We start from the raw sequence: 23,636 nt of genomic DNA, 5'->3' as shown, positions 1-23,636 counted from the left end.
GTTAGGAGTGCTATGTTTAATCTCTCAATATGGCCTTCTCCAGGATTCCGGTTTAGTGTACTTTCTTAAGATTCAAAAAAGTAGTTGCGTGTGTCTGTGTGTCTGTATGTCTTAATGCCTCCTATTCCCAAGTAAACAGCTAGATAACTACAACCCCAATTCCAATGAAGTTGGGATGTTGTGTTAAACATAAATAAAAACAGACTACAATGATTTGCAAATCATGTTCAATCTATATTTAATTGAATACACTACAAAGACAAGCTATTTAATGTTCAAACTGGTAAACCTGATTGTTTTTTGGCAAATAATCATTACCTTAGAATTTTATGGCTGCAACACGTTCCAAAAAAGCTGGGACAGGTGGTAAAAAAGACTGAGAAAGTTGAGGAATGCTCATCAAACACCTGTTTGGAACATCCCACAGGTGAACAGGCTAATTGGGAACAGGTGGGTCCCATGATTCGGTCTAAAAGGAGCTTCCCTGAATTGCTCAGTCATTCACAAGCAAAGAAAGGGCGAGGTTCACCTCTTTGTGAACAAGTGCGTGAGAAAATAGTCGAACAGTTTAAGGACAATGTTCCTCAATGTACAATTGCAAGGAATTTAGGGATTTCATCACCTACGGTCTATAATATCATCAAAGGGTTCAGAGAATCTGGAGAAATCACTGCATGTAAGCGGCAAGGCCGAAAACCAACATTGAATGCCCGTGACCTTCGATCCCTCAGGCGGCGCTGCATCAAAAACCAACATCAATGTGTAAAGGATATCGCCACATGGGCTCAGGAACACTTCAGAAAACCATTGTCAGTAAATACAATTCAGCGCTACATCCGTAAGTGCAACTTGAAACTCTACTATGCAAACCAAACGCCATTTATCAACAACACCCAGAAACGCTGCTGGCTTCTCATCTAAGATGGACTGATGCAAAGTGGAAAAGTGTTCTGTGGTCCGACGAGTCCACATTTCAAATTATTTTTTTTAATTGTGGATGTCGTGTCCTCCGGGCCAGAGGAAAAGAACCATCCGGACTGTTATGGACACAAAGTTAAAAAGCCAGCATCTGTGGTGGTATGGGGCTGTGTTCGTGCCAATGGCATGGGTAACTTACACATCTGTGAAGGCACCATTAATGCTGAAAGGTACATACAGATTTTGGAGAAACATATGCTGCCATCCAAGCAACGTCTTTTTCATGGACGCCCCTGCTTATTTCAGCAAGACAAAACACATTCTGCACGTGTTACAACAGCGTGGCTTTGTAGTAAAAGAGTGCAAGTCCTAGACTGGCCTGCCTGCAGTCTAGACCTGTCTCCCACTGAAAATGGGTAGCGCATTATGAAGCGTAAAATACGGCAAGGGAGTCCCCAGACTGTTGCATAGCTGAAGCTGTACATCAAGCAAGAATGGGAAAGAATTCCACTGGCAAAGCTTGAATAATTAATGTCCTCAGTTCCCAAACCTTTATTGAATGTTGTTAAAATAAAGGGTGATGTAACCCAGTGGTAAACATGACCCTGTCCCAGCTTTTTTGAAACGTGTTGCAGCCATAAAATTCTAAGTTAATGATTATTTGCTTAAAACAATAAAGTTTCTCAGTTTGAACAATAAATATCTTGTCTTTGTAGTGTATTCAATTAAATATAGGTTGAAGATGATCTGCAAATCATGGTATTCTGTTTTTATTTATGTTTAACACGACATCCCAACTTCATTGGAAGTGTGGTTGTACTTACCAATAACCTTTCTCTGCAAGTGGTCAGCATCTGTCCTGCATTTTAAATGTGAGCATGCTTAGACTGTGACAGATCCATTTGAAAATGCTATTGCAGCTGTAAATTGATGGTAGCAGAATATGTTTGTGTTCGTATTGTATGTATGCCACCTGTAATCACTAAAAGATTCAGCATGAATCATGTAGGAGTTGAGCAAAGACTGTTTTTGTTTCTGTGTCATAATTTCATCACTAACACCAATGATCAACACTTAGAACAACGCACACTCACGAGTCACGGCCATGTACGAACAATCTATTGCTGGCTTGAGCAACACTGCAATGAACAGATTCCAATTAATTTCGGATTGTAGGAGTACAACTTCATTGTCGGTCTGTTTAAAGAGCGGACCGGAAAAAGCATCTCACACGAAGGATGAAATATGTGTTGTTCCGCAATTTTCAACAAATGTCCATCCATCCACTTTCTGTGCCACTTATCCTCACTCGGCCCGTGAGTGAGCTGGAGCCTATCCGAGGTGACTTTGGGAGAGAGGCAGGGTACACCATGAACTAGCCTCCAGTTAATCACAGGGCAAATACAGTATAGACAAACAACCTTTCACACTCACACGTCAACAAATTAAAGTCTTCTATGGTCCATATGCACGGGAACACAATAAGCATTTCCGGTGGATAGGTGAGGAACGTACAGGTTTCTGGTGTCCGTATGTTTCGAGCTACTATAGGACGCCACCTGATGGAAAAAATTATCTCATTCTTTAAATGTGTAAGAACATGGGGTCGTGTGATAGTTCGGGACTAATACTTTTCGAGGTTGGAATGTCATCAAAAACTCGGCTTTTTATCTTATCACGTTTATCACGACGTACTACAAAGGAGATGGAAAGTTAACATTTGCTGAGACAATTTCATCATCGCAACAACAAGAGTCGGCAGCGGGCGGAGCTCCGTCTCCCGCTCGCTCCCCGTCCAGCCACTCCCGTCAACGAGACCCAGCCACAAGGATTGAGAAACTTTCGATCCGTGAGAAACATTGACCTGCCAGTAGACTATACATTATTGTTTTATTATTTGTTGTGTTTTATGTTTTCGTAACCCCAATTTCCTCGTATCTGTACTATATAATGACAAAAAGCCTTTCTATTCTGTTTCTGCTCAATCTTTATGTACAGCACTTTTTTATAGGTGTGGTTGTTTTTCAAAGTGCTCTATAAAGTAAGTTGAGTTGTTTGCCTGGCGACCGGACGTTAGCTCGCCTCCTTACCCCAGACGCAGAAGTGCTGCGTGCATAGAGTCCATAAACCCAACATGCATGTTTCTGAGAGAACCCACGCAAACACATGAGAGAGAACATCCAAACCTCACCGAGGAGGGCCTGAGCCGAGATTCAAACCCAGAATCTCTCGACTAAGACGCAGATGTGCTAACCACTAAACTAACATGGACACGTCATCCCGAGAAAAAAACTAAAAACCTAAGCTCATCAATGCAAGCAAAGTAAATTATTTATTGTTTAAATTTAATTTGATAATAGTAATTATTAACAGAGCAATGTGGAAATGTGGACATTGAACAAATACATTTGGAGCACTCATGGCAAAGTGTTTTAAATGGCTGTTTCAAAACCTGATAATCATCCTCTTTGTTTGAACTAAGTTGCAACAAAGATAAAATGCGTTATTTAACTTTAACTGTGATAACGTGTATATTGTGAAACATGCATATGGAGGTGGAGAGCAAGACTGGTGCTTGAAAAACAAGTCACCTCACATAAGGAGTTCAAGCATTTGACTTTGTAGTATTCTTAACTGTCACACAACATTAAATTGACACTTACGGTAACCGAAAGTGGAAGATTAATTGCCGCTTGCCAGTGAGCCTCTTCACATAAAGACCAACACACCACCCTGTCAACACAGTCATATTGTACTGAGCAACCAGAACAGAAATGGTCGCCCTCCATTCGTGCGTTGCAATAAGGTCCATTTCTGGTTCTTTGGTTGTCATCACGGGCACTCCATGATGAATGTGTGAATGATTGGTCAATGATTTGGAGAGCCATAAATTCTCTTCCTCAACTACTGAGAGTACAAAAAAAAAAAGTTGAATCAACGTCATGCATTTGACAGCTTTCTTGTAATCGTGTCTGTCTGAGTGTACTTACAGTGATTTCAGTACGTCTTCTAACATTTCCTGATCATTCTGATGTTTCCCAAAGCTCCCATGGTGTCATTGCACTCTTCCTGTCTCTCTGCTAGCAGCCTAGCTATCGCGTTGCATAGCCTCTGTGGATGGATTTATAATTAAAGTTGCTCCACTTCCCTAATATGAGTGACATGTCTGTGATTTCGACTATATAGCTCAGATTGATCAGATACCAAGTCAAAGTCTTATTTCTTTCCCACTAAGCCTATTCAGAGTGAGAGCACTGATCCGCTCAGCCCGTCTCTGTGTCATCCACTGTGTTTGTCTCTGAGGCTTAAAATCTCCACCAGCACTTATATCCTGCTGCTTTTTCTCCTCGTTTCCCCCTCCGCTTCAATCTGCCCTTGAGCCTCCAGATCTGCCCTGGTCATTGCTGTGTTGTACTTTTCAGAAGCCTTCTCGTCTCAAACTCAGAGAGCTGCAGCAGCCGTCCTTAGAGTGGGGTTTCTCCTGTTGAATTTTCTCAGGATTTACTTCATGTTATCATTTTCTGTTCAGGCATTACCCTTGGTTCTGTAATAAATTACTGCAAAAAGTCCCATCTGGAACTGTCAATATATTTGTGTTCGAAGCCCATGTACTTCAATGAACTCGTACACCTTCAGCAGTAATCTTTTAAAATTTTGACCAATAAAGTTTCATGAAACTCTTTCTGCGAACTTACCATCTGCGATACAGTACAGCGAGCAACAGCTGCAGAGTGGCTTTATTCGAGGTGTATGGTTAATCACATGATTGTATTTGATTAATCACAATTAATGGGACGGCGTACAAGGGTGGTAGTCCGGCCACCTCACAAATGAGGGACTTACGCACACACAAACCATGGCCCCTTTGATAGACATGGAGCGCTCACGTTGTAACGATCGGTGACATCCAATATGTTTGGCCTGGGATCATCCCCTGTGTGCCCATTGTGTTTTGCGATGAACGCTTTATTGATTAGCCGTGAGTTAATTACAAACGACGTGAACCGTGGACAGACTGAGGGAGCTTGTCCGTGACGGCACACCTGCAGGCTCGCATCTCAGCCTCCGTGAGCATCTGCACAACCGTGATACTTCACAGCACGTGCAATATTGGATGCAGGGATTGCAGTTAAATTGGTCGATTAATAACTGGAGGTTTGACGTGTATGCATCCTGGTCCTGTAATTCCATCAAGCACAACTTGACTGAAAATTGTTTCAAATGCACAGCAGACCTTTGGTGGCTAATGTATTCTGGATTTAAGCTCCATTGTAAAAATCTATGATACGCCTCCACTTGACGGGCTTGGCTGCAGCCTGCGTACAACCTCTCACCTTTGACTCCTGCATTCATTAATAATAATAATAATAATAATAATAATAATAATAATAATAATAATGGACACGCAGACCAAATGTTCCCAACATGTTTTCTCTTCTTGCAGTGTCACTTTCTCTTTGACATTGCCATGTACTTTGTGCAAAAGGAGAAAGGAGCGAAAAGAATCTTTATCAAATCCCCATTCTGCAGCTTTCAATAAGGCAGGCCATTACCTCACTGGCGCTTTTGTTCGGCCTATACAAGGAGAACAAAATGGTTATTCAGGAGGGCGCTTTAGATTTTTATTGTGGGCTTGCTATTCACAAAGAGCACCGTTATTGTATTAAAAAGAACCATCTGTGGCAGAAACAATGGCTTCAAATTATCTGTGAATACCCAGTGAACAAAATATAAAGCTTTTTCCTGCTCATTATGTGAGCTAAGCTAGGGGGTGGAAGATAGGAGAGGAGAGGCATAGACTTTGCTATAACTGACTTTTGTTGTTCTTGCTTGCATTCTTCTCCTTTTTAAATCGGCCCCTTTTCACATTGTGTGTCGCCATAAACGGCTTTTCTCGTTGCAGGGCGAGCCGGAGAGCAGACAGCAGAAGCTCCGCACTGGCGGCGGGTCCCGCGCGGATGCGAGCCGGACGCAGCGCGCCGCTGGTCGGATCGAGAAACCCTCCGGACTAGTCGGCGTGACACGCTGACGCTGCCGTTGAATCGGAGCTCCGTGTTCGGTGTGCAGTTGGAGAAGATTTGACAAGAGGTTGAAGGGGGAAGACAAGTTGTTTTGGGGTTTTTTTTGGGGGGGGGGGGGGGGGGTGGGGGGGTTTCTATTTCTGCCAATCGCGACGGGAGGAAAAGACAACACTCCCAAAGTGCCAGTAAGTTGGAGCGTGGACAGGAGAAACCTGGTGTGTATCCGTGCGTGTGTGTGACAGTAGTGGGTGTGTAAAGCGCTTCAGTCTTGTGGAATGACACTGCTTGGCATCATGACGCCCGATGGACCGCTGAAACATTTATATTATTATTATGTACCGTTTACTTGAAATTATTTATTTGATCGTTTTTTTTTTAAGTATTAATTTTTTTAAAGAAAAAAGCATTAAATAACAACATTACTCTTGTCAAAATAAATGGCACCTTGAAAACGTCTTTCGCTGAAGTGTATCTTAATTGACATGTTCTACAATATGATTTGTTTCCACCATTCTTTGCCATGGCTTTGCATGACTTGATGGTTTTTGCGACCGCAATGCACTCGCAGACTGTTTCCCCATTGCTACGGTGTCATTTCGTTTTATGTTTTATGAAGTAAACTTTATTCCATATCCATTTCTCGAGGAAAGCAAACAGTAATTTAGCGAGGCAGTAAAAATATTCTTTACGGCGCCGATTTCGCTGTAAAAGTCAGTGCAATTTAATAGATCTTTTTCCTTTTCTTCTTTTTAACTGAGGTATTCTAATATTGTTGAAGCAGGAGTGGTGATGATTTGACTATTTTTTTATTGCGTCTCCAGTCCCTTTTACGGCCCCTAGTGGCAAAACATATAATTTATTATTCCATATTCCCCTATCCATACATCAGTGTCTTTAAGAGTTATGATCTTCAAATATTAAAGAGTATAAATAGAACATATTAGAGACATGACGTTACATTTACTATTTAGTAAGTAACGACGTGGCCCTTATAATTACAGTTACGCTAATTAGAATTGTATTTTAATCATATTTGTCGAATGGTGATGTTTAAACCTGGCAGCTTTTTTTTTTTTCTTTGATTTTTAAAACACACGTATTAACAGCGTTATTGATCATATCACTAAATGCGTCTAAACACAAACATTTTGGATATCACGCTCCATGAGCGGCATCCATTGCAAGTGGGGGAGCTTTTGCAAGTGCTCCGAGGATTGCATTGCGAGTTTCTCCGGTTTTCTTTTCTTTATCTTTTATTTCTAAATTGTATTTATTTTATTTTATTATTATTATTATTATTTTGTATTATTATTATTTCCTATGTTTGTGAAACAACGGGTTTGATTCCCGATGATTGTGGCTGCAGGGCCATTCCCGACTGGCTGGGCCCCGCTTTCAGGGAGCCGCAGGTCCCCGCTGTTCCTTTATTATCATAAGCAGATTAGAGGTAGCGGGGAACACACTCAGATGCAGATAGGAGCCGAGCGGCCCATTTCAACCTTGCATTATAATGGAGCGAGCTGCATGTGTCGCCTCTCACAGCCTATTAAGCGCGAGATGAATCTTATGTAAGGTTGCAGCAGGGCCGGCATAATGAGAGCACGGGGGCCTCGCTCCTCCATCGAATATCAAATGGCTAAAACAAAATAACAAGGCTTGATCTATTCGCTTTCGATGATGATTGAATCTATCGACACTCCTTTTTTTTTTCTTCATTAAATTACTTCGGGTATCTGATCTTGCTTTGGGGTTTGGCGTCTTTGCAGATCAAGTGAAAATGGCACCGCGTAACTTGAACTGTTTACTTTTCTTGACACTAAATTGTATTATTTTGCGATGGATGGCACTAGGAGCGATTCCCAAACTTCCTTCTACTGACAGAAACGCCCGCTCGTGGCTTTGCGTGTTGTGCTTCCTCTCGCCAGTAGACGGCGCTAGTGTCACGCAGCAGGACAACACGCGCACAGGCCGCAGATTGCAACGCAAAACAAGTGGCAATCGGTTGAGCCTGCAAACAAACTTTGCTGGGGGGGGGGGTGAAATACACATGAGCGAATTATTTCAATGTCATTGTGTGTGAGGCTGGCCTCATGTCGTGATAATTGGGACTCTGGTTTGGTTTGATCCGCAACATAAGAGAAGCAGGTGTATGTGGCTTTTCATTCACTAATTGGCTGACGCGCGGTCAGCCTTAAATCAATGAGCTTTGCCCTTACTCCATCACACACTTCATCTTAAAATATTCCTTATCTTTATTTCTCGTCCACTTCTAAACCCCGGTAGGCCGCGTGCGCCCCCCCCCCCCCCCCCCCCCCTCCCATTCCCCCGCTTCCCAAAGCCCCAACAACAACGGCCCGCACTATGTGGCCGTGGAAGTGGAGTGGGGTCGTGTCTTTGTCCGGACAGATGTAGCGACAACATCCCAAACAAAAAGCGCGTATTTGTGCTGAGATGAGCCCGTCTGCCTTCCGTGTGCTGGCATTCAACTTCGCCAAACAAAAGGGCTGCACGGGAGAACATCTTGGATTACCTTTTTCGTCTCTTTTCAACGCAAAAAAAAAAAAAAAAAAAAAAGTCAGCAGCCGCCCGTCCCACACACTCACCACAACAATTAAATGCTTTGAGTTAACTAACAAAGTTTATTTCGGTGTTGCTATGTTATTGGGGTCGCAAGTGGGGTATTACTGACTTTTTTTAAATTAATTTTTTTATTAATATTGAGCCGCGTCACTGGCTGGGGCTGCTGTCAGCACAACACTGCCTGTTCATTCAGCAGAACACTGTCGGCCTTCTAACAACATTAATGAAACTATTTTTTTTTTTTTGCGCTTTTATTTTCATGTCACTTTAAAAAAAAAAGGTACTCATTTATCTAAATTTCGTTTCTTAAGGTAATTGAAAGTGAACCAAATTGAAATTGCATTAGTTTCTTTTTATTATTTTGATTTGTCTTCTTTAACGAAAATCCGCCCCCCCCCCAACCCCGCTCTATCTGTGGATTGCAGTTTGTAAAACAAAATAGGGCCAACATTTTAAATACTGGACTACCAAACAAATATAACCCTGCTTCCGAATGATCTTCATGTCTTTGTATTTTTTATTTGACATCCAAATCTGTCTCCCTCCACCAAGAAGTGGCCAATATGTACTTTTGCGTTGGCTCACGCAGGCAGCTTGAGTGTGCGCGCACGTACGAGCGTGTTTGTCGGTGCAGGACGAGCCACGCCTCTTTATGCTAATCGCAGCCTCTCATTGGTGCGTCGGGGGAGCACGGCGGCCGCGATTGGCCAGGTCGAGGCCATTTATGTGCTGACAGCCGCGTCACTTGAATGGTTGTCTATTAACTTGTTCCCAAACTATCTGGACTTGTCAAGGCTCGGGCGGACGGACAGGGGAGGAAAAAGTCGAGTTTGTTTATGCCTTTTTGGAGAAGCGACAGGCGAAGAAGTTTTTGTGGACACAACATCGCTGGGACCTTTTGGGAGAAGGCGCACTGCAACACGCACCCGCACGCGCACGCTCACGGAGCCCGAGAGAGAGAGAGAGAGAGAGAGAGAGAGAGAGAGAGAGAGAGTGAGAGAGAGAGAGTGAGAGAGAGAGAGGGACAGAGAGAGAGAGAGGCTGTGGAAGCTCGCCCTGTTTTTCTCCAGAGAAAAAGTTGCTGAGAGAATCGACAGGTAACTTATTTTATTTTATTTTTTTTATTTTTTATTTTTCCCCCCTCCCCTCCCCCACCCCCTTCCTTTTGGGCAGCGCCACCTCTCCTCGTCCCGTTCGGACTCAGCGCGTGCGTTCACATTTCACCGGCTCGGCAGCGCCGACTCAATAACCCTTCCTGATGTATAACATGATGGAGACAGAACTGAAGCCCCCGGCCCCCCAGACCAACGCGGGGGGCACGGGCAACAGCAACACGTCTGGCGGCAACCAAAAAAACAGTCCGGAGCGGGTCAAGAGACCCATGAACGCATTCATGGTGTGGTCCCGGGGCCAGAGGAGGAAGATGGCGCAAGAGAACCCCAAGATGCACAACTCGGAGATCAGCAAAAGACTCGGCGCCGAGTGGAAACTTCTGTCGGAAAGCGAGAAAAGACCTTTCATCGACGAAGCCAAGCGGTTGCGGGCCCTGCACATGAAGGAGCATCCCGACTACAAGTACCGGCCCCGGCGGAAGACCAAGACCCTGATGAAGAAGGACAAGTACACCCTGCCCGGCGGGATGCTGGCCCCGGGCGGCAACGGGATGGGCGCCGGGGTCGGCGTGGGCGTGGGCGGCAGCCTGGGCGGCGGGGTGAACCAGCGCATGGACACTTACGCCGCTCACATGAACGGCTGGACCAACGGCGGCTACGGCATGATGCAGGAGCAGCTGAGCTACCAGCACCCCGGACTCAACGCGCACAACCCGGGCCAGATGCAGTCCATGCACCGCTACGACATGAGCGCCCTGCAATACAACACCATGACCGGCTCCCAGAGCTACATGAACGGCTCCCCGACCTACTCCATGGCCTACTCCCAGCAAACGGCGCCGGCCATGAGCGCCCTGGGCTCCATGGGGCCCTCGTCGGTGGTCAAATCCGAGTCCAGCAGCTCCAGCCCGCCGATCGTCACCTCGTCCTCCCACCGGGCCGCCCCGGGCTGCCAAAGCGGCGATCTGAGGGACATGATCAGTATGTACCTGCCCGGGGCGGAGGTCAGCGAGCAGACTGCCCAGACCAGACTACACATGTCCGGCCACTACCAGAGCACCGTGCCCGGGACGACGATCAACGGCACGCTGCCCTTAACGCACATGTAAGACACGATATACGTGCTGTACGAAAAACAAACACACTTTTATAAAAAAAACAAAACTGCGGACTACTTAACGTTGGACTATTTTTGTACAGGGAAAAAAAAAAAAAAAAAAAAAAAAAAAAAAAATGGGGTGGGAAAAATTGTATAGAAGTCACCTGCAGGAAAAGGACAAAAACGCCTCTCCCCCCCCCCCCTCCCTTTCATTTCTTTCAAGGAAGCTCTAGAGGAACGAAGCAGGCAGGCAGGAGATGCCCTCTTCACTGCTGGATCAACTTTGCAAGACGAGAAAGTGGGAGTCGCAATCAAATGTTTTATTGTTGCAATCATCTTTTGTACAGTATTTATCAAAGAAACATTACAATCAGATGAAATTGTTAAACTGCAAGAGGTTGCATCTTTTTGTATCTATCTATCTATCTATCTATATATATATATATATATATATATATATATATATATATATATATATATATATATAGATATAGATATATATATATATATCTATATATATATATACATATACACACCTGTTGAAAAAAAAATAATAACAAAGCCAGTTCAATTGAAAATATCACAACGACGGCAGAACTATTGGAGCAATCAGTTATGCAAAAAAAATTACAAATAAAATACTTTGGAAAGAAAAGGGACAAATCGCTTAATATTACTACATCGTTTTCATTTCTTAAATAAATACATAAATAAATCAATAAATGGGACTTTTCCCCAGCTCATCCAAGTTAATTTATATTCCCGTCTCCCACTTTTCATCTGTTTGAGGTATGATGCTTGTGCTCTTTATTTTCCAATTGATTTGTACAATTTATGTATATTTACTGTGATATTTTATGTTTTTATCTCAAAATTCATTCCTGTAGTTGTATTTTCAAATTTGCGGCCTGTACGCAGAAGCCAACCACTCCATGTATATACTGAAACTAATACCATCCTTATAACAGCTACGATTTCAACTGAGTATATTTTTTCTTTTCTTTTCCATATGCAGTTTGAAAAGAATAAATTTTGAAAATTTGGATACTTGAAATGGTTGGAGTTTTGATTTGATTTGACGTGCCTTTATTTTGTGTCTGCGGAGGGAGGTCATCACGTGTTAAGTGCAGTCCCCTTTTATTTTGGTGCAAATGTTAATGTATTCGAAGGAATTTGGAGCGCAGTGCTCCTGGTGGGCTTAGTTCTCCTTTAAAATTCAAAATAGTGGCTTTTGTGCTTCGTGGTTAACCACATTTCTGTTTTCTAGTGACTGTGGACGCCCCTTCACGCCCCACCAAAGCCAAAGTTTGTTGGGAAGATTAATCCACCAAAATATCCAAGACCTTCAGGTATATCTTTTTTGTGCTCTTCTAAATTCACCAAAAGGCCCATCTCACCACAATGACAACTGGCAATATTTTGCAATTGCAATTTGAAATACATGACGTTGTGTCTATGTTTATATCCACAATTTGCTCTTTGTGCCGATTTTTGATTGATTTTGAGGGAGATAAAGATCATTTATTTTGCCAGTAATCAGTTCATCGGTTTGCAAATCGACAGCAATTGAGTTGTTTTTTTTTTTAGTTATGACGCCGACTAATTTTATATATACATGAAATAGGTGGTCCTGGTATTTTATTATTTGGATTTATTTTTTTGTATTTTTTTATTTTTTTTTGTCTCACTTAAGTGGAAGTGAGGTTAGTTACTGAGTCCCTCTGGAAAGTGTATTTCCCCGGCTCGGAATATGCTCGAGTGTGGGTATTTTCAATGCAATGTTTTAATGGATGTTTGGCGTGAACCTCGCTTCTCCGGTGACTCTCACTTCTACGAGACCTCTTGTCTTTTAATAAGCTCTTTCCTAAACGCGTCTCAGAGTCGGGCGGCCAGCCGGCGCTTCTCTCCTGGAAAAATAATCCTTCAAATGAGCTAACAGCTCGCTTTGAATTACTAACGGTTTTAAATCTGGTCTGTGTGTGTGTGCGAGGCAGGTTAAGATTAGGGCCGTTGTGTTTTTCAGGCTCGGGTCCCGGGGGGGGGGGGGATCGCAGCTCACATTAACCGGCAGATGAATATTTGAAGAGGCCCCTCGGTCCACTCCCCCCCCCCTCTCTCTCTCTCTCTCTCTGTGTGTCTAGTCTCCATCCCGGAAAAGGTCAAGGGATCATTGGTCGCTTCATTATTGATTGATCAAGACGCCGAATTGTTTGTAATAGCCGAGAACACCGGTGATAAACAATTTGTGTCTCAAAGGCTGAACGAGAAGGCCTATTAAAGTGCCCCCCACCCCCTTCCCCCGATTCTTTGTACCAACTTGCTTAGTGGCCCCGAGGACAGAATAAATTACGTTGTCACCTTTGATGTGGCGAAAAAAAGGTTTTGTGAAATTATGCAACGTACTGTACGTTTCATTTATTTAATCCTCATTTTAGATTTGCTCTGTAGGATCCCCTCCCCCCCCCCAAAAAAAAAAAAAACGCAGGTTAATTTGTATTATTACAAGAGACCAAGACAAAGCCTGCGACATTTATCTCTTTTTTTTTTATGTAAATTGGCCTTCCGCTGTGTGGCTTGTTAGGCGGCCTAAAACTACAAAAAATAAAAATAAAAATGTACCTTTGGGCTTTCGATTTTCATATAGAATCCGGCCTTAAAAATACAATAGTTAGCGTTATGTATTTTCACAAATACTTTTTTTTTGTGTGCGTAAAATGAAACAAAAAGAAAATGTGTAAAACGCATGTATATTAAAAAAAACAAAAACAAAAAAAAAGTAGCTCGGCGCTCCGGCAGCTGCTTTCGCTGATACAAACTCGAAGAGGCCGCGAATGCACCACGATGCCGCTGCAAAAATCTGAACTTGGAGGGGCACAGCAAGGTGTTTCTGGACCAGTTGGCTTGCATTGTTTTGACCTTGTCAAACCAGTGTATTGGTGTGTTTTGTGAAAAAAGAGGGTAGGCAAAGGTGTTCCTCTCCATGCCCCGAGCACTCATCCAGGTCTAAGCAACCGTCCATCCACTTCCTGTGCTCGCGTGCTGAGTGTCGCCCTGGCGCTCGGGGATATTTAGACTGCAACAGGTGGTAAGCGCGCGCCTCTGCTTTTTTTTTTTTTTTTTTTTTTTTCCGCCTCGGGTTGAAAAACAAAACAAAACAAAACAAAAAAAAAAACTCCCAGATGTTACGCGTGATAAGCAGCCACGGCGTGTGGCTATCCAGGCTTTGGGTGTGTGTGGCTTTCAGGGGGCTTTTAACACCACAGAAATTAAAACGTCAGGTTTAAAGGTATCACGTGTTCATCTTGCGCTTGATCCATCGAAGACTCGACTTTCACCGCATTTGTATTAGCATTCAGATTATTGGCATATAATATATATATATATATATATATATATATATATATATATATATATATATATATATTTTTTTTTTAAATAGGTCAAATTATGACAACGCCTATTTTATTCACAACCCTACACTGCACAAACACACACACACACACACACATGAAAACATCTTAATGTTACTACCACAGGAGCAATCCAGTTTTCCATCCTCACAATATGTAATCAAGATTATTACACACACACACACACACACACACACACACACACACACACACACATATATATATATATGTATATATATATAAATCATGATGTTGTAATGCATTTCCATCTTAAAATAATGGTTTTATGCATTTGCAGAGGGCAGCTTTTACATATTCTACTCTCATGTGTGTTATTAAACATCTTCGTCGCAACAAGACGAGGTTGAATATAGCCGAGGGGTAAAACCAGAGATCTGCCGTGCATGAGTAAGAGAACGCGAGCACGCCGCCTGCTCCTCTTCCCTGCACCTGCACTTCTTTGGCACGCACACACAGTGAACGAGACCACACACTGACACGACAGCATGCCATCAACCTCGCACAGCTCCCGGCCTCTGTTCTAGGTGGCTGGAGGCCTCCGTGACCCCCCCCCCCCCCCCCCCCCCCCCCCGCCAACACCCACATGCACCCACCCGGCACAACCCACACCATCACGTCACCGGCAGCTCGAGTTCCGTTTATCGTCTCCGCTCATTGATGCTGACAGCTTTATAAAGCTCCATCATTAAACGGCACGCACGGTTCACAGCGGATCACGACTGCAGGCCAGCCACAATAAACGGCTACATTTTTGTCATACTATCCTGTAAAGGCCAGCACGGGAACTGTGCCTGACAAATTGACTGGGGTTATCTGATGTACCTTTCTGACAGATCTGTGCATTCGAGCAGCAATGGAAGTGAGGGTTTCTTTCATTCCTTCGCGATAACTTTTGCCTGTAACTTTCACGCTGTTTCTGTTTATAATGCTCCTTGGATTCCAATTTGGCCCACTTAAGAGTGTTTACTGACAATGATGTGCAAAAAACAACACATGCCTAATGACAAATGAAGCCATGGTTTTCACGCTTCTGCTAACATATTCCTGTTTTGCCTCTTGATGAGATTAGGCCAGGAGAAAGTGCCGGGTAGGGGGAGTATAGAAGGGCACTGAGGGGGGTAGAGGAGCTGAGGATTTGTGAGAAGAGCCCACCGACAACAATGTAAGGCCTGTTGTCGTACGGCCAGCCTGCCAGGGCAATCCTGCTCTGCGGTTACTCTGGTCTGAAACCAGCAGTAAAAATAACGCTGGCACTAAGTAGCAGATGAGGTCATTGAAATGCTACATTATTACAAAGATTTGAGTAACTCTTCTACCTCATTTGATTTCTTTTTCTACAGCCTCATTTTACATGACTAAAGTCTCATTATTGCTAATCATTGTCAATGCAGCATTTCCTAGGTCCTTTTTAAGATCTTAAGCATTTGTAGTACACTGGGTAAAAAAAAAAAAAAAAGTATTTTGAATTGATTTAATTTCAAAACATGTATATGGGTTGCACATGATTCAAAAGTGATGGAAAAGCTAAACTATATCATTTGAATATTTTTGAGGCAAAGACAGGACAATTACATCAGTTTACCACATTTTAATCATGTGCAACCAAAAATGTTGTATTTTGTAAATGTTGAGGTTGTGAACTTTTACAATCACATTTTCACTTCATTTTTTTAGGATGGGATTTATTCCTCCGGTCTTGTCGAAACACATGTGAGCTATTACATTTATAATAACAGCATACAAGGACACTCTAATTGGTCTTTTCTCCCATCACCGATCAGCATCTCTTTATTATTTGAATAAGGTCAAACGCTTGGCTGGCTGTGCTGGAGGCTGCTCATGCAAAGAGGACAATGCAGCTCCAATTAAGGAGCTTCACGACAAGCTATACAGTCAGTGGGGAAAGGCGGAGGGGCGACCTTTGGTGTAATTGTAATTGCAATACCTATCACACGGTATGTGTAAAAATCTCAGACTTTTGTTTAGGTCGGAATGAAATATTTGTGAATGAAACCAAAATGAAGTCCGATTCACAATCCTACACTGCAACAGACGTATTCTCAGTCTGAGGAAAGATTGAGCAGCTGCAAGCAGCATGAGGCAACAGGTGACTGCATGGGAGCAGCTACAAGTGAAAGTGCTGCATGGTCTGCTTCTCTTTTGTCCGGAAATTCGGTGGCTGTGATGAGGACTGCCTCTCCTCGGGCCTGGGGAGGGGGTGAAGGCAGAGGACTATTGGCTGCAAGGAAAAAAAAAAAAAAATAATAATAATAATTTTGTTGGCTCATATAAATCAAAGACGCATGCGAATAGCAGAACGTCAAATACAGTAACGCAGTCTGACTGATAATGCTGGAAGAAATAATGCTAATTTTATGTTTTCAAAACATTTAATGGCAAAAAAAACCAAAAAAAACCTTCTAGCTTAGCGAGAATATGATGTGCAGCTGTTATGGGGAGGTACAACAACTGAGATCATTCATCATACTGTATACTATCACTTTGCCTTCGTGAAGATATTGCTTCGATTTGACTGACACTTTCAAAGAGACGCTAATTTAACTGAATCATTGTCTTGTATGCACAACTGCTGTGGTCTAATGGTTCTATACTCCACTACAAATGAAAATATTAAAGAAGTAAACAAATACCTTTATAGAAAGTCAGTCAGCATTGTCCTTTTTGTTAAGGCACAATTTCAATCCAGATCCTTTATTACGTACTTGGCTGGTGAATATATTGTTGCAAAAACAGCAGATTTTTCATCGTGTTGGTTAAATGATTAAATGGGATTTGAAAGAATTAGACACACATAACATTAAAACACTGATGAAGGTGTCAGAAATCACAATAGGCCAAAGTTGCAGAGACAGAGATCATTTACTTTCTGATTGGCTGGAAAAAAAAAGTTGTATGAACGCGACATGTGTTTTTGATGGAAGACTTTGATTCCATCAAAGTTTGATCTCCAGTATTTTCCACACTTTATGAAGGCCTGGCCATGCAAGAGGTGCTTTGGAGGCATTTGGAGATTTCTTGATAGAGAAGGCTGTTGAGCTGATGGGACTGCATCGTCATTAGCAAGCCAACAGACACAGGAACACCCGCCCCCACTCTCTGCTCTCAATTCCCAGCATAGACACTAACCTCTTTCACTCTGTCATCAGCCGGACTCTCTCTCTTTCCCTCCACCGACTCCAGCTCACAACAGCACCATCCATTGTTCCAGGGCTCCCTCCCTCTCTGAGGCTCCTCAATCCAACTGTTGACCAACAACTCTACTCGCACATTAAATGGAGAGGGGGGTGGGGGGGCAACGGGGGTTGTCCTAATTTAGAATATTACACATCCAGAATTGTGTGTTGAGAAAAGAGGGGCTAAAGGGGGCTGAAATGTTTAAAAAAGTTGTGAAAAGAGGGTCATTGTTGATCAATGAGACAGCAGCACTTCAAATAAACCAAATAACCATCTGGTAAAAAAAACAACAACAGGAATGAATTTAACACTGTTTGTCAAAGTGGCTGTTGTTTGCAACTACCGACTGGCTAATAATTAAACATTACTTAGCTGCAGGAGAGTTATTATTATTATTATTTTTTTTTACAATATACGTGCAGCTAATTGTATTATGTGTGTAACACGATTATGTGTTCTGATAAAGTTCTCATGTGTCTTAAGAATAGAATGAAAGATTCACACAGATTGGTTTCAACTGTTCAAAGTACATTACATTGAAATCAAATTGGCAGCTCTCACTTAAACAACAGTTACGAATACTTTAGTTTGTCAGCTGCCTTTTTTTTTTTCTTCCAGTTTTAAAGGATCACCAGCACCCTCTAAATATCATTTTGCAAATTATTATTATTATTATTATTTTTTTACAAATTTCAGTAAAAAACATGCTGTTTGATATAGAGCATGCCTCACCAACATTTTACCAGAACTGCATGAGTAGCCCGTGGGCCTGTTCTAAAAATAGCTCACCAGCGATGGGACATTGTAATTTCCTAGGTCCTCTATGTAGAAGTGTTCAATTGAAAATGTAAACACTTTATTCACAGCTTTATTACACTTATTATTAAAAGTCTTGCATATTAATATTGACCTGTTTCCTACTTTGTAAATTCATTGTTGATAAATCATTAACATGATAAGTGTCTTTAGATGGATGAATATCATTACGCATTAGTAATTCTATATAATTAAGGGTGAACAAATAATTTCAGAAGTGTGTCTCAAACTGGTAGCCCTTTGCATTAATCAGTCCGCAAGGAGTTTCAAAAAGGTTGGTGACCCCTGATTCAGACTCTTCAAGGTAGGGTGGCCTCGTTATTTGAACAAATGGCAGAGACCAAAGACCTCAGATGACATTCCTGCATATTTAAATGGTATAATCTCTTTCGGTGGTTAATTACACATATGACCTATCATAACTCTGATGCTTCATTTCCTACTGAATTTTGCATAATGTTTGATTAAAGTGATTATCATTTTTTTCCCCCCCTATTGTGGAACATCGTTTTTTTTTGCGGGGGGGCATAAAATACTCATTCATCATTCATGCAAGTCATGATCTCAGCTCATTTTTAAAAAAAGGATATTAATATTAATAGAATTGCATACCAGGTACTGATAAGAGGAAGAGCTCAAATTTAATCAGTAATTATCAGACATTAAAGCTATACTGACAAGGTTACCGCCACAGTATCTTAGCGTATATAAGGCAACATCATGACATGGTGTCAAGTTTATGGAGAGTTTAATTGATTTCCAGAGTATTTTTCTGTATTTAAATCTTGAAGTAACATAACATCACTACGATTATGATAAGGACCATAACAGGCAAGAATCTATTACAACATGCTTAAAAGAAAAAAACATTTGATGTCAACAAAATTACTTCTGCGACACAATAAATCTTGACTCTTTGGGTAAGCCTGTCCAACACAACAGCTAGATGTGCCGTATACACCTCACCAATGCTGTGCAGATCATGTCGCAAAAAGGCCCTGTTTTTGACCATCAAAGTGGTTTTGGCGATTTATTGGGAGGCCTTTTCGAGTTACCCCCCTAAAATATCTGTTCTTTCGAGTTACTGCCTTACTTTATCATACAAAATGCATCCAAAGTTCGGTGAGACCATGCTGCTGTTACAAAAGACCATTGTTATAATAGTTTTGGATTTCATTTTGACTTTTCTGTTTCAAATTCAGTTAGTTTAATTCGTTTTTAGAGCAAGTTTGTTCGTTTTTATTAGTTTTAATTTGTTCAAAACCGCTTTGTTTTAGTTTTTTTATTTGGGGTATTTGTCAAGTGTGAGATAAAAAAAAAAAAAAAGATTACAATAAGTATTGTGTCATAAAAACTCAACAGAAAATACCATAGAAATGTACTAACTTACTAACAGACGATCAACCATCCACAAATCAAATACAGGTAGTCTATAACAGTCTACAGAATTTGAAGTGCAATAAGTGCAGTGAAGCAACCTTATTGCTTCTAAGGTTGGATTAGATGCATCACAACGTACAGTAAAACCATTCATGAGACACATGCTGTAGTATGGCAGTTTGTATGTGTTAATATTTTAACTTACAAAAAAAAAAAAACGTTCTGTTAGACAGATAGCTAAAAAGTAAGATTTTACCTGCTGTATCTCCAGTGAAAGGGCATTCAGTCTTTTTTTTTTTTTTTTTTTATTTTGTTTTGAGAGCACGATTATTGTGACAAAGCATTAAAAAATTTCCAAGTAGTCAAGTAGTGCAATGAAAATGTCTTGTTGTTGCAGTAGTTCAATCATCTGCTGTGTCAGTGAGACAAACTCCTTTTCTGCTTTCACATCTGCCTTTTGTGGCGGGAAACAGCGGCGTTTTCCCCCCGAAAGACGAAGAACAGACGTGCAGGTTCTGTGAAGGCACTAGCTGGTCGGTAACCATCGAGCCATTTACGTTCGCAACACGTAGCAAAAACAGCTCGCGCGTATAAGTTAGCTTCACGGGAAAACTTGCGCTTGGTCTGGCTGTCAGTCTGGTGAGCAGTCAATACGACGGCGCTGTCCGATGACGTCACTTCTAGGCGACACACAGCAAGTAAACTACAATTCCCAAATGACTGTTCCGTATCCGTTCTGTATTTATGTATTTATATGAAATAAATACATTTAAGATTAACGCTGAGAGCTCATGTATAAAATTAATAGAGAAAGATAAAAACTAAGGACATTTTGCTCCAATTATAGTTAATTTTAGTTTGTTTTGTAAATGTAAAATTTTGTTTTAGTGAGTTTAAAAAACATTCTCATTTTTATTTTATCTTATTTACAAAAATATTTGTTGAATCTTAGTTTTTGTTATTTCCTTTGTTTTCGTTTACTATAATAACCTTGCAAATGACCTATACGTTCATTTTCTGCTAAAGAAATGATAAAAAAAAAAAAAAAAAAACATGACAGTTTATGTGGATGCTGTTCAATATTTAGACATTTGTATGAAGGGCATTTCCCCCCCCCCCCCATTATACATAAAAACGTGCACCCAGCTTGTGTTGACAGCAGTGTAGATTTCTATTGATTGCATCAGTTGCTATCAAGCTATTCTGGAGCTGGTGACTCTGAGGTCTCCCTCTCTGATTCTCTGACAGAAGCTGTTGTTGAATGGAAGAGTGGCCTCTTTCAGTATTGGTGTCCCCTCGGGGCCAACTGGGTGAGATAATCAGACAGGACAGTTACAGACTGGCAGCCAGGCAGATGCCATATAGACTCAACTTGTCTCTGTCTCACACAGTAAGAACCTCTATCTAAAAAACGATTACATTCACCCTGAAAGTCAACCCCATTTCCTTTCACTTCTGAGAAAAATCTTGTCTACACGAGTAAGTCTGCAAAACCTATTGAGACAGTCCAAACAAAACAAAATCACAAATGTTTGAAATGATATTGTTACATAAACATATGCCGATGCCTTGAAAACTTTGTTTTTGGCTCTGTGCTCGCATCTTTCCAAGAAAATATTGTGGATTTTATCGATGCGTTTGGCCTTTTGTCCACATGCGAACTGAATTTTAGATTAATGCAACCAGACTTTTTTTGTGGATAGATGGGACCAAAAGCATTTTTGGTGTTTACTTTGTCTGATGCTGCTGTTTGTCTTTTGTCATCCAGTACAACTCCCCTTCTCCACAATGTAGCATTATTGTTATTGTGCCTTCTCCAGAAAATGATATCTACAGTACAGGCTTCTGGTTGGTTAAAATGGCCTTTCGGTTAGGAGATATACCGCCACTTGTTGCTTTGGCATGCACTTTAAATATGTACCAGAGTTGTTAAAAATAAATACATAAATAAATACTGCATAACCATTACATGTGTAGAAGCCCTCTTATTCTGAAGTCTTATTTGACTTTTACATATACTGTGTGCTGGTCATAACTACGGAGACACTTTATCATACCGTTGAATGCAAAAGTATTCCAAAGCTTTTGATTCGTATAAATTTGCATTCAGCATTGGCTACATTTGGGATGAATTACAGTGGTGCATTGACTTTAGAGTGACCCAAGTTACGAGTATGTCGAGATAAGATTTTTTTGTTTTGACTTCAAGCAAAAATTTTAGAGACAAGCATCAGATTGTGACGGCAAACTCAAATCAATTCTCTTCACAACAAGCAGCACTCCCAGTTGAAGTTTACTGTCAAAATATCCATCCATCCATCCATTTTCTTTTCCGCTTATCCTCACTAGGTTCGCCGGCTGCTCGAGCCTATCCCAGCTGTCTTCGGGCGGGAGCCGGAGTACACCCTGAACCAGTCGCCAGCCAATCGCAGGGCACATTGAAACAAACAACCATTCGCAATCACATTCACACCAATGGGCAATTTAGAGTCCTCAATCAACCTACCACACATGTTTTTTGGGGGATGTGGGAGGAAACCGGAGTGCCCGGAGAAAAGCCACCCAAGCACGGGGATGGACATGCAAACTCCACACAGGCGGGGCCGGGATACTATCAAACTAAAAATAGAAAAAAGAGAGCTACATATTTTTTTACATTTTACACAGAATTACACACACTAACGAATGGCCTCAGTAGTCAAGATGTGACAGGGATCTCGTTTGATATGTGTCCCGTGTCTCAGATGAACTCATTTCAATCTGCGTCTCTGGACGCCTGGTTTAAGAACCGCCCAACGTACAGTGTTGGGAAAGTTAATTTTCTATGCAAACTGGTTCAAAGTTTGGTTCAAAAATGAACTAGTTCAGTTCATAGTTCATAATTCAAAACTTTGAACTAAGTTTACCATTCCAAAAATGAACGAGTTCATAGTTAGTTTTTGTTTTCTCTCAATGTTGCTGACGGGCCATTCCTCTTAAAATACTGGCACATCCTTTTCCCATTCTTGCCACCCATTCAGTCCACACAAGTAGCCAGCTGCAGGTTTCACCCAACAGTCTCAAAAACATGAGGACAAATGTGTTGCTTGAATGGTTCTTTTTAAAATTAAAACAAAAACAGGAGTTTTGTCCTTAATGTGCAACCAAAAACACGTAACACAGTATGAATGGAATGATGGTGAAAGGACATTGATAACTTTGCATTCCTCGCAGCTCTGGCTGACTATATTAACCAAATATTTTGTTTTATCTATTTTTATATTATAATTTTTTTTTAATTCCATATCATGACAGTGGGATCGATCAGTGTTTTAACTAAACCATTCTGATACACCATAATTTATAATATATAATTTTCCAAGTATTCAATTTTTACAATTTTGTATTGTATTACAAAAGAACCACCAAAGAACAGATTCACTCCTATTTATGCAGTGTCCCTGAACGCACCTCGCGTTTCTTCGCAGCTGCGACGTGCCTGCCTTGAATGGCAGCTGTGGCCGCACTGTATCGGTTGCCAAATACAGCCTTTATCCACCGACATATGAAGGCTAGTACCGGGTGATTGAAAAGTAACTCCCTATTTTTAAGTACTTGTAATTCATTTCTGAACTATAATTCTTACAAGAAATGATCATGAGAAGAAAGTGTAGTGCATGGAGTTTTATTTAAAATTCGATATGGGCGTGAGCATTAGCCACCAGTTTCTTAAGCCACCTGGGAACCGCATGAATTGATTTCACAAGGAACTCTTTCGGGATGGAAGACATAACTTCTCGTATTCGCCCTTCAAGTTCTTCCAAAGTCATTGTTTTGGTAGAATAGACTTGCTCCTAGATCATACAACTGGGACAAATGGAACATTCACTGTTCATTACATTCGCTAGCATGTGAGCTACCGAGCTTGCGAGCTAAGGGCTCGAGCTAAAAAGCTCACTCCACCGCGACAATATCATTAAAATGTCAGTGGTCGGAGTTGTGTGTGTGTTCCCCATATAACACACCAACACACACACACACACATACGGGAAAGTTAACTGTTTATATAACATAACAACAGCATCACACGTTATCAATATTCAGG

General features: G+C 41.5%; 1 protein-coding gene and 1 long non-coding RNA gene across 4 annotated transcripts in view; both read left to right on the top strand.

Annotated features, from left to right (window-relative positions):
• The first annotated feature begins 6,072 nt into the window (after positions 1 to 6,072).
• Positions 6,073 to 23,636, top strand: part of LOC133481034 (uncharacterized) — a 57,773-nt gene continuing 40,209 nt past the window's right edge. For 2 of the 3 annotated variants that reach the window (XR_009789433.1, XR_009789432.1), the window contains exons 1-2: positions 8,260 to 9,616; positions 11,998 to 12,079. This is a non-coding gene — a long non-coding RNA (uncharacterized LOC133481034). Of the gene's footprint in view, positions 6,125 to 8,259; positions 9,617 to 11,997; positions 12,080 to 23,636 lie in introns of those variants that run through there. The other variant, XR_009789434.1, reaches the window with a different exon arrangement.
• sox2 (SRY-box transcription factor 2) lies at positions 9,610 to 11,773 on the top strand. The gene is made up of 2 exons (XM_061779907.1): positions 9,610 to 10,736; positions 10,954 to 11,773. Exons 1-2 carry the CDS (start codon positions 9,778 to 9,780, stop codon positions 10,961 to 10,963), a joined length of 969 nt encoding a protein of 322 aa, XP_061635891.1. The 5' UTR covers positions 9,610 to 9,777; the 3' UTR covers positions 10,964 to 11,773.

Source organism: Phyllopteryx taeniolatus, chromosome 7 (assembly GCF_024500385.1).
Source record: "Phyllopteryx taeniolatus isolate TA_2022b chromosome 7, UOR_Ptae_1.2, whole genome shotgun sequence".
Lineage (NCBI taxonomy): Eukaryota > Metazoa > Chordata > Actinopteri > Syngnathiformes > Syngnathidae > Phyllopteryx > Phyllopteryx taeniolatus.
The sequence above is the reverse complement of the archived record's forward strand: the minus strand, read 5'-3'. Positions and strand labels throughout refer to the sequence as shown.